Source organism: Eucalyptus grandis, chromosome 2 (genome assembly GCF_016545825.1).
Source record: "Eucalyptus grandis isolate ANBG69807.140 chromosome 2, ASM1654582v1, whole genome shotgun sequence".
In the NCBI taxonomy this organism is placed as follows: domain Eukaryota; kingdom Viridiplantae; phylum Streptophyta; class Magnoliopsida; order Myrtales; family Myrtaceae; genus Eucalyptus; species Eucalyptus grandis.
The window spans coordinates 33,757,660-33,770,261 of record NC_052613.1 but is presented as its reverse complement, the minus strand read 5'-3'; the positions used below and the strand labels follow the sequence as shown (position 1 = coordinate 33,770,261).

General features: G+C 38.2%; 1 protein-coding gene across 1 annotated transcript; it reads right to left on the bottom strand.

Annotated features, from left to right (window-relative positions):
- Nucleotides 1–277: 277 nt before the first annotated feature.
- Nucleotides 278–2,860, bottom strand: LOC104418105 (ABC transporter G family member 5). The gene has a single exon (XM_039307855.1). The coding sequence runs from the start codon at nt 2,579–2,581 to the stop codon at nt 674–676; it is 1,908 nt and encodes a 635-aa protein (XP_039163789.1). The 5' UTR covers nt 2,582–2,860; the 3' UTR covers nt 278–673.
- Between the last annotated feature and the right edge of the window lie 9,742 nt (nt 2,861–12,602).

Here is a 12,602-nt window from a genome sequence, read left to right as displayed (position 1 = left end):
ACTCCAAATGGCTTACTTGGCTACATTCTGCGACCAGATGAAATTTTTGACCTTGTAGACCATCTGCCCACGAGAATAATGCGGGACGGAGAAATGCGAGATGTCCTTTCATTTGACAGGCTGGTGATACCCTTACAGTAGCACTTTGAGTCTGACCTCTGTCTAGAATCATGCTCAGAACAGAATCTGATGCCTCACAGTGCATTCTGTCAGCATGAGGTGAAATATCTTCGCTACGGAGGAATCGACCATCAAAATGGAGGAACAGAAAATTCACTTCGGATTCCAAAATGTGCACTTGAGTTTATTAGTGCGTTTTCATGGACAGGAGATTTGGATCGTAGGGACAGCAACTTTTTAGCTACTAAATTGAACAGAATCTGATGTCCGTGTTGGACCCATTTCTTTCGATGCGATCGACGTCATCTACAGGCAAGTATATAGGTGCTTGAGCCCGCGGAAGACGAGTTTCTAATACAAGAAATTCAAACTACAGACGGTATACTTTAGAAGACTATTTAAACATTGATGTATATATATGTTTCAAAGAAAATATGACAAACCACAAGGAGCATCTTCTCTACAAGGAGAGAGAGAGAGAGAGAGAGGGACAGAGAGGGACTGAGAGGGATCGCCCAGCAACGATCGATCAATTTACCATACCTCATAATCTTCAAGCTAGAGCACCTCTGAGGCCTCTCTGGGAGCATCTACATCTGAGAATGACATAGGAAATGAATCTGTAAACCAAGATGTAACAAACCATGACGAGCACATTCCTCCACCTGCTTTCCTCTCCATATCCCACCTCTCTGAGCACGTCCTCTCCGGTTACCTCGCACGTCCCGAACATATACTGCAAGCACTTACCCGAATTTGAGAACTCGTTGATCAGGAATCCCTCAAATGGGTACTTGAACAGTGAAACGTAATGCATGAAAATCCAATAATTGGGTATCTCCTGCTTCGAGATGAAGTAGCCCGAGAACAGAAAGAACGAACCCATCACGCCTGAGATCACCGAGTTCCCGACGATGAAATTTGGCACCAAGGCACTGAAACACACCACGACTGAGTTCGCCGTGTACAGGATCAACCATATTAACAGCAAGAAATGCAGGAATGCTGCAAAAGTGGAGTTTAACCCAACAAGCCAGTACAATGGCACTGTGAATAACACTGCTAGGATGAGCAAAAATGGCAAGTAAACAAGCCCATTTGCAATTGCGTAGGATGAGACTCTGTAGCTTCCACAAGACGTCTCTTTCATCAGAATCTCCCTCTCCTGCAGAAAGATGGGTAGAGCCTCCGTAGTGCATGACAACAAGAATGTCAAGATGAATGCAAACAAGCCCACCCTTTCTTGAGCACCGACCAGATCATCCTTCAAGTGGCAGAAGATGGAACCAAGGACGAGCCCTGAGACCAGCATTTGGATCGTCCGGCAGGCGAAGAGCTCCTTGGTCCGGAAAATGTTCTTCGAGAACCGGTGTGTTAGAATGACAATCTCTCGCAGCCTGGAATTCACAAAGCAGTGAGAGAGGTCAATCCTGCCATCGATGGTGTCTTCATCAACGACCTTGGATTGTTGGAAGAGCTGTTGGAGCGTGAACTTGCCGCTCCGGCTCTCACCTCCCAGTCCTTCCTCTCTCTTCTGTGGTGGTAACTGAGGAGGCATTTCGACTTGTTGCACTTGGTTTTGCAAGTGTTGGTGGCCCTGGATGGCCTCGATGGACTCGATGGCGAATTCAATGACATTGACATGAGGTGGATTCGGCAACCCCATGAGCCTCAGCTGGACAGCAAGCTGATCAGTACTTCCCTGGTGAAGCACTGAGCCATTGGCCATCAATAGGATTGAGTTGAACAGCTTCACAATCCGAAACCCGGGTTGGTGTATGCTGAGAATCACGGTCCGGCCTTGGGTTTCAGCCATTGTCTTGAGCATATCGATGATCTGAAGGGCCGAGTTACTATCCAGCCCTGACGTGGGCTCATCAAGAATCAGGACCCGGGGGTCGTGTACAACGTCGACCCCAATCGAGACGCGACGCCTCTCTCCTCCAGAGACCCCTCGGACCCGATCATCGCCAACCCTGGTGCCCGCCACGTGTTCTAGCCCGAGCTCCTGGATCAGGGACTTGACCCTTGAGGCCAACTGCGATTCAGGAAGCCTCAGCCTCAGCTTGGCACTGAACATCAAGGTCTCCTCAACAGTCAGGAGTGGGAAGAGAGTGTCCTTCTGAGCAACATAGCCAGTTATCTTCCTGAAATGAATCTTGTCAATCGGCTTTTGGTTCACAAAGATCGAACCGTTTTGCGGGGCGATTTTTCCTGCCAGGATTTCAAGCAACGATGACTTTCCGGCACCGCTTGGGCCAATGATCGCGAGGATTTCCCACGATTTCGCCCTGCAGTTCACATCCTTCAGGACTTGCTTCACTCCCCGATCTTGACTACCTCGCTTTGGTTTTTCTCCTTCTAATTTCCCATGGAAATTTGGGAAGGAAAACTCTGTCTTTCTTGTACTGATTCTGTAGTTGATACCGATGGCTTCAATCTCACACCCTTGTTTCTTCATTGAAAGAGAAGATTACAACAATGTGTCTTGAGTTTAGTTAGCTTCTCAAGCCAAGCTCAACTTCTGTGCCGAGTTGATGAAAAACCGAATTATATTCTCTCTCTCTCTCTCTCTCTCTCTCTCTGCTTTCTTGTCTTGTCTCCCCCCACCCTTCTGTGGGTCAAAATTGAAGTATTATTTGAGCCTCAACTCAATGCAAATAACAGTAAAACAAGTAGGTTTTTTAACAGAGATTAGAATGGAGGAAACACTTTGCATATGTTACATAGGGGGGGTTCACGTGAACTCGGTTCTTGGTGTTTCTTGAAGTCATAATGTCATTGAAGTTTGTATCTGTGCATATACACTTCACGTGCCAAGGTGGTACGTGCAATCTCTCTCTGTCTATCTTGATGATCATGTCTCTGTAAGCTTTTTGTACTTTGAACCCAAAAAAATGAAATTAAAAGAGCAAAACTACAGTGAAGAAACGCGGTTTGGTACAGTTCTTTTGCTGGGGTTAGATGAGAGAAATGATTGAGCACGCTTTGCATGGCATTTCCCGTGAGAGCTTAGCAAGTCAATTGTACAGCCTGGTTCTGTGATTTTATTTATTTATTTATTATTCTCAAGATTCCTGGTATTTTCTGTCATATGCCTATGATATCAAAACGAGGTGTCAAGCATAATCCTGTGAGGCAGTGTAATTAACAGTTGGTGGATCATGTCTCTGAAACCCACATGTTGGAAAATTAGAAAAATCAATCTTGGCTGAGCAAGAAATTAGTGAGTTGCCGGTGTTACTGTAGATCATCCCAAAAGAGCAATGCTAGTACAAAAGTCACTTACAAAATTCTCATGTCAAAGGATATGTAATTGATGAAATGTATATTTTAACAAGTTAGTCGTGTTCAAACGGACAATGAGAACCAACTATAGTAACTTGTAAATGAATCATATATTACTTAAACACTCGGGTCATTTGATTAGACTGCACATGATTTGAAGGAATTATTAATTGAGGTTATAAGTCAATTGAAATTTCACTATCTTAAAAAAATGTTTGAGATCCTTCAGGTTTAGTGGGCAAAATGCAGTTTAGAGGCTGTCGCACCAGCATGAGAGAACAGTGCAGTTATGCTTAATTTTAAAGGAGCCCTATTCTTTTAAAAAAAGGAGGAGAGGAATGGGGCTACGATGAACGCACCTCTTTTTGTTCTCTTATAGCATGGAGCGAGTTTCTGCATAAAATTCAATTCTACTTTTCGACGTGAATGATTTGCATTTGATCGGAACTATCGACGATAAAGTTAGGTATAGTTAATTAACATGCAGGCAAGCTTGCACAAACTACTAACAACTAATAATAGAAGTTGAACATGGATTCTGGGCAATGTTATTTTAGCTTAGTTCAATTGATTGTTATACACCACATGATCAGTCAATGCGACTTGTGAAAAGTATCGATTGAGTAAAAGTTAATTTAGGAAAAAAAATCGCCACCATCATGTTTTGTAGATTTTTCATATCATGTCACATAACAACATGGCAGGTGACAAACCAATCATATATTCTTGACATCAAACATTGTATGTTCATATTAACTAAAAGAAAATTAACAATACTAGCTTAAATCAAGAATTACTAAATCTGTTCCGCCCAAAATGAGAATGGATTAAGATTATGAACTCGTAATTTTATAATCCGATGATTGAGTTGATTCCATGATCATGTTTATTCCATAATTTACATACAATATTGCCTAATTTGCCACTAATGGATGTCATAATATTTTTGAACCTAATCGAATTGGTGTGCTCATTCTTAGTAAGGATATGTATCCATCTTTTAGAAAATTCTTAGTAATTTTAAATGTCGATTATATGCCGATTGGGTGGTGTGGCTCCTTCCATCTCAGTAAAAAAGGTGCATTATTTAATGAAAATTTCGAAAAGATGTGTCGTAGATAATTCCAGAAATGCCTTTTAAATAAGTGTCAGCGTGTAAGTCTAAAAGTAATGATGAAACTATACTTTCTGTTTGCTAAGAAATGAACTAAATCTAATTATCATCTAGCTAATCTTGAAGTGATTACACTTGTTAAAAGTGCGCAACGGTAATCCGATACCTTCATTTGAGGAGGTAGTTAAAAGAGAGCTTATCTGATCTCATTAATATTTATAATCAAACTAAAGTTTAAATCAGCGAGTTGTAGGCTAATTAAGATAGAATATATTAACTACTACGCATCTTACTAAATATTTAATGCAATATTTTTTTAACGTATGTGCATCACAACTATACTTCGTTAAATCATATTATCATCTCGTCGGCCGAATCAATTTAAACCTAATAAATTTGTTCCAAAAAATCTCAACACATGCAATGCGTAGACATGTAATAATACTTCCTTTTTCTGTAACTGACACGTCGGACCTGGCATCTGAAGATTGTGACCACCAACAAGGCAGGCGTGGTCCCTGTGGGGCCTCTCTAACTTGTGGCTGAAATTCCACGATACTTTAGTGGGTGAAACAGGAAATTGAGAGGTCAAAAAATTCACATTAATATAGAGAACATCCATAACAATGATTGATGACTGGTCACCTCAATTCGTCTGATGCTGAGGTTAGACGAATGGCCTGGGCCATGCGTTCCAAGTGTGACCATCAAATTCAACTCAGGCCAATCCACATGTCCACCACTAGAAGCAAAGGTTAACGAGAATGATGTCCAAATAACCGTAGGATTGATGAACCTGTAATGATCACTGGCGGAAAGTAAAATCATGTGGGGGATGGTGAATCTTTTGTGCGGTCGAGAGTTAAAGATAGGGATGTTCTTGTTTGAGGGTTTTCCGAATCGCCATTTGTCATCGCACCTCACTTTTGTGAAGCTTCAATTTGTCTGGACGTGGAGACGAATTCGCACCCGTGAACTTCTTTATATTTCTGTGGTCTTCCCCACCAACATAAACGGGGAGCCACCGCAAAAAAAGAAAAGAAAAAGGAAAGCGAAAAATTTAAAAAAAAAAAAATGAAAAAAGGATCTTGAAAACCCTAAACCACCAAACAATGCTCTTCAACTGTATCGATATGTATATTTTTTTCATGTGTTAGGCCACCTTACTCAACAGGGAACTCAGCCCGTGAACCCTATATCCCTGTCCTTCACCTTCTTTAATGTGCGACCCTTCTGTAGAAAAGATATCGCTCGTCAACTTTCAAACTTCTTCACTATTATATATAAAAAGTGCCAAGATATAGTACGGCGAGACTCGCAAAACTACATACAAATCAAAAGGTAGAGTATGGAGATATCTGCTGGTTTGGAAACTAATGTTATGCAGTTGTGATCTCATGGAGGGATATAAGAGGGCTTGGTGTGGATAATGCAGGTGTCCTAGCAAGAATCTGGACGTGTCCTCCAAAAAAATTGATCGATATCGCACTGTTCTCTAACTGTTCGATCCCTTTAAGACAGATGCTTAGGTACTTTTTTTGGTAGTAGTGTTATGCATTGTATGCAGAACGTAGAGACGTGTAGATATCCATGTAAAGATATTTATTTAAGATTTATGTTGCGTTAGTTTTACTCATCGTGGATATAATATACTTTTTTTGGCTTTATTGTACAACTTCTTTAGGACATCAAAAGATGTGACGACGTGCCATGGGCCGTAATTTTGCGTCTGTTTCTGTCTTGGAGTTTGTCGAGGTGGTGACCCATGGATCTCGTTCAACTTTGTATGCAGACTTAATTTAAAAGCTCAAATTCTAGAGTAAACAGTTGCGAACTCGATTATAATTGATATCAAAAGTCAAAGGTTTTGAGTTCAAAATCCTCACGTCCCCTTCGTTTATGCATTTCAACAGATCTTCGTCCGCGGGTCGTGCACATCGGGTTTGCATGCTTTCTTTTATACATAAACCTTTGTGCCGAGGCAAATGTTTAGTTATATAATGTAATAAGCATCACAATCTTAAAAGTTCAAGTTTTTGGAATGATTCATTAATCACTCAACCCAGAATGCAATTATGAAACCGATGATAGTGATTACATATACTAATATTAGGTCATTAAATTAGATTCTGTCATCATTACCATGCATGATTAAAGTGGGAGACTATTAATGCACCAGACAAAAATTATGGCCAACAAATCTCAATTTTTTGTAAACAAAATGATGAACTTAATTAAAATTCTGGAAATTATACTCTCAACTATGCTGAAAGACTGCTCTAACCCATACTGAAAGTAGACATGTCTCCATGGACTCAATACTCAAGACTTGAAATTTTAGTCAAATAGCCAAAATTAATTTCTCTATAGGTTAGTTATAGTCATTCCTTTGCCCTATCATGTTGGGAACAGAGGTTGCTCTAGACCAAAGGTGCAGATAAATGGTGATAATATCTGAATGTATTTTCAAGTGACTCTATTTTCCTCGTTTTTTTCCCTGTCATTCTTTTGGATTCTTTCTCACTTCATCTTTTGAGCTCAAGTGGATCATCTTCAACCGATCGCACTGCCCAATTGGGTAACCGCTGGACGACCATTTATATAAGAAGTGCCAGATCTTGGTCGTGAAGAAGGATCACATTTCTCTTCGCTGTCTTCCCATGTCTCGATTATAGAAGAAACTATATGCTTTCCCCAAGAAAATGGCATACTTACATTACATGCCCTAAAGAAAATGAACGAGAGACCCACGTTCGCTCTTTCACTTGAAAACAAGAAGACAACCACCCTTCAGCCTGTCCATTTGCGCGCACAAAACAAGAAAACCTCAACTGACGTGAACATCGGGTTTTAGAGAGAGAGAGAGAGAGAGAGAGAGAGAGAGAGAGAGAGAGAGAGGTACAATAATGTACTCTCTTCTGCCTGTGTCGTTTCTGCTGTTGCGTTCACGAGACTCTCTTGGAAAAGGCTGGACTGGTTAGAGAGAAAACAAACGAAGCTCATAAGACAATCCTGTGGTTGGATCCCTTGAAAAGTATCCTGTGATTTTTCCTGGTTATTATATTCACATTATTTGTCTTAACATGCATGAAATGATGATGGGTCTAACATTATTTATCCGTGAAAAAAATGGATTGTATTGCTCCACAAATCGAGGGCCCTTATCCCAAAACAAAGGTGGGTTTGGTTCTTTTCTCAGGAAAAAAACAATATCATTGCACCATCTTTGAGTTCAGCCGATCCATGCGAACACAATTATTTGCAGATTCCCAAGACGGTGGTCTACAACAGTTGGTCTGCACATAACCTGAAAGCAGAATTCTGTCGTTAAGACGCGGAATGTTTTCGGTAAGTGTTATTAAGCATGGGCAATTATCGATAGTAAAAAGAAAAAAAAATCAGTAATCTAATTTTTATGTAATTTGTTGGTAATTTACTAATGCTTCTGTGAAGCTTTTTCAAAAAAAAAAAAAAAAAAAAAAACAGAAATAAGAGAATTTGATAATTTTAAAAAGAAAATGAGTGCTGGTAATTCACTTAGATAAAATTTGGTAACACAAAACTAATTGGTAATTTAATTGAAAAAAATATGTTAATCTCCAACATTGGTAAGCAATTCAAATAAGAGTTGGTACGCCGAAACTAGTTGTAATCTATTGAGAAAAACGATGGTAAGTCACACAAGCGAAGGTTGGTACATTCATATAAGAGTTAATAAAAGGAAGACATTTTTTTGAGAAAGACATAATAATGAGTGAACGATAACAAAAATTGACAGATTAAAAAAATAAATACTGTTGGTAATTAGCTTAAGTAAGAATTTTCAACTAAGAAAACTCAAATGAGAATTTGTAGTCCAAACCTTGTTGATAATGTAATCGATTGAAAGTTGGTAAGTCATTTGAATAAATAGCAAAATTCAAATAAAAGTTGGTAAATCAAAGCACTAGCAAAAAATGAAAATAAAAAGGTTGGGAAAAGGTAAGAAAAATTGATAACTTACGAATCCATTAAAAAAAAGTTGGTGATTTTATAAGTGTGTTGGTAAGCCACTAGCAATTAGTTTCTTTTACCATCAGATTTTTCAGACTTACGAATTCTTTCGGAAATGAACCAATATAGAAAAGTAAATACTTTTTTGTGCAAATGATACAGTAGAATCTTTTGACTGTGAACTAGTCAAATTCAGGATTCTAGATGAAGAAAAATATCTATATATTACATCCCAAATTTCATACATAATAAAAGTTTCTTATTTTTCAACTTTATAACATAGGATATCCAAATTAGTTTTTTCAAAAAAAAATTTGGTAGATGTTTGTCCAAAATGAAGAAGTATAGATATGATTGAAACCGGCAAAATGTTTAGACTAAGTTTATAAAATTGTTGTCCCGAGAAAAAAAACAATTATTTTTCATCTTTTTATTACGCAAGTTTATTTTGGAAAGAACAAATATATGTATTGTTGGACTGCTCCACCTCCAAGAGCCCAATTACACTTCCACTCTTCCAAGAAGATCGATCAAGGAAAATGCCCCAACTACATATCTCCCTCGGCTTGTGGAAAATTGTAGTGATACTCATAAATAAATAAAAATAAGAAAGCTCATTACCTGAAAAAATGGAGAAATTCTTTTCTTTTCTTAGAAACACATCCAATATTTTTGTTACCACAAAAAGGATAAACGATAACCTCCCATTAACTACGCCAATTATATTCTTGATTGAAATTTCCTTCAATAAGCTCTCATCACCCTCTGTCTGCCGTTTAGGTGCATATTACTCATAAACAAAATATTTCATTTACGAATTTCATAGTAATAAAAATGCGTGTCATACCGAAACAAGACTGACAGACCCACAATATAAGGAAAAAAAGAGCAAAAATCTACTCAGTAGTCAGTCCTCAGTATAACATTATTTTCAACCATAAGCACGTTTTAATACTTGATTCGAGTTGCACCTTTTAAAGTCAAATTAGACCTTTTCGTCACTTAAAATGGAAAGTTAGATAAAAATGGGCTGCATCCATGTTGACATCAAAATGGGCCATGTGAAGAGCTTAGGCTATTGCATTCTCCATAGAGGCCCTTTTCTTGTTCTTATTTCTTAAATTAGAAATATTGATTGATAGGTGTAATCATGTCATGATTTCAGATACATGAAAAGCTTGATAGAGATTAGAGGATTGTTAAGCCCTGCAGCAATTGACTTTGGGCATCTGCTGTGGATTTACACTACACAGTGACACACCGTGTAGTAGACAAGTCTCAGACAAAATTATTGATTCCGATAGATTCATCAGTAATCGCATGCTACGTCATTTAGTAAAGAAAGATTATTAGCATGTTTTTCTCGGTGTATGTAGAATTTCCTTGTAGATAATACAGGCGCATTTGTCTTTCATCTAGTGTACATGACGCTTTGTGTTTTTGGTTGAATAGTAATTGCATTCATTACTCAAAAGGATACGTGAAAAGTAGACTTCATAGCAAAGCAAAACTAGTAATACTACAAAACAAAGCCAAATTTGGAAAATAAGGAAAATCAACGAGGCATCAATAGGGTTAAGCACACATATGTTTCACAAGAACATATCCATCAAGCAAAATAATCGGCAGTCAATCATTGGATTTTGAAATATGCTGGATATTCATTCTATACTAATTACAGTGTTGCCAATTGGCAGTGCATACCTAGGTTCGACTCTTCTACACCATCACTGAATAGAGACAATCAAAGCAAGTAGAACATAGATCTCACATTTACAAGAGCAAAGTTTCATCGTTCAGCAAGATGCTGAGCTCTTGTGATCACAATTGAAGGTGGAGGTAGATGACTTGAACACGAACAAAATACTAAGTATCAAGTCCCCCAAAGTATTTTTATTAAATTCCCAAATCTAAATCTGAAGAAACTAGCTCCCAAATCTAGAACTAGGTGAGAAGAGTTCAAATTCTTAGATCTAAAATTAGATCAGGAGAGAAGAAGAAATAAGGAATGAACAAGAAGAAGAAAAAAACACAACCCAAACCAACGAGAGAGGGAGGAAAGGGTGAGACTAGCTCAAATTCTCCCCCATGACTGAAAGTTGAAGAAGACGATGAAGAGAGAAGAGAGAGAAGAAAGCGGGAGAGACATGAACCATATAAATGTTGTGACTTTACAAATTTAATTATACACGAAACTTTATCTGATACGTAAAAGCCATACTTTGTAGTAAATTTGGCACCAATGTTCTTAGTATGTCTTTTGTCCAGACACAAGCAAAGCTCTCTCTCATATAGATAATCCCAAGGCAAATTGAAATTGTGACCTCTAGAGCTGTAGAGTTTGATAGAGGCAAGTATTGTTAAAGTTAAAGCCCAATCTCACATATCGCACTTCGCAATGAGTTGGCAAGGGACTTTGCCACCTCCTAGGTATTATGAATCATGTATAGGTAAAATTAACAAAAAGAACGCAGTGAAAATAAAGATGATATATTTTATACATTCTCCGAAGGCGTTATTCGTGCATTTTAATAAAAAATCTTAATATGAAAAGGAAGTTAAACGAATTACCTTTTGAAGCGCGCTTTATAAGAATTGGTTCGGATGTTCTACAATTCGAGCCCCATAAACGCCGAACCTCTAATTCAGATACACCAACAATGGATGTCGAATGGAAGAGAGAATTTTTGAATAATTATCACTATGATCGTGCTAGCAATCTCATGGAGACAATCCGCCGTATCCTCGATGTTTTAGTCACGGCCCGAACGAGAGAGAATCCCTCTTTTTCTCGAGTCTCAAAAAACACAAGAACACACACACCATTTACTCTATTTTCAGCAACCCTTTGTTATGTCCCTTTTCAACATTTTATTATATATATTTGAATCAGGAACGGTTGCTGATCGTCCGCTAAACCACGAACCATCGTGCATGAGCAAACCGCTCATGCATGATCTTATGCATGACCATCCATGCTTCATGCATGTGCACGAATTCATGCATGTGGTGTGCACACCACGGTTAGCAACAATTGTTGCCAGTGTGCATAATTTATTTAATTAAATAATTAATTAATCAATTCCTAAAACAAAAAATAAAAGGAACATAAACTTTTTGTGCATTTAGGGTACATTAACATGTATCCACTTTGGGCATGCGTGTACATCATATGCAAGTAGGCTTGTGACTATAATACAAATTAAATTAAATCTCATTTTATTTCATTTCAAATCAACTCAATTTGATTGCAGTAATTGCAAACACATTGGTAACAATATTTCTCTCTTGTTCCATGTTATCCTAATTGTTTATGGTGTGTGACATCCCTAGGTTCATCACTAAGCTAGTAGTAAGATTTGTACTAACACATTAGTACTCCCAAAAGAATTAATTATCCCAATTAATCTTTGGGTCCTACAAGTCATGATTGACATCTAGCAATATGTTATGACTACCTAGATAGTGTGAATGCTTTAAGAACATAATGAACCTGTTAGTTTTGGCTATAGTGTAATTCAATCCATCTATCTTACTATGTGCCGATCAAATAAAGATCGTGGAATATTTGTCAAGTTACCAATTCGATCATATGTACAAATCTAATTGACATGCATTTTATTCGAGACATAAACAATTTATTCTTGTTTACAACCTCGGTTGATGATTTCAATGTAGTGTCATAATTAGATCGCATAGGACATCATTATTATACATTGCATGTAACAAGGAGACAGATTTCTTATTGTGCACGCGTGCAACTTCGTATATGAACAAACTATGACTATTAGGTATAAAGACAGATTAACGACCTGACATTACGTGTACTTGTGAACCATAGTTGTTCAACACACAAGTTAACACTGTGTCTCAGGTCTAAGGATTATTTACACAAGGCCAAAGCATGAACAATTAGACATTGACACCACCGCCCGCGGTGGCGTAGTTAGCTTCGGGCTCTCTCCCCCTCACGAAGGGGAGACGTTTGAATCCCAAAAATGTTGCATTCACATGACTCACCCGCGGCTGGGTCTGTGATGGTAGCTGAGTCCGTCCCGGGTTTACGCCGCCGGCTGCCAGTTGTACG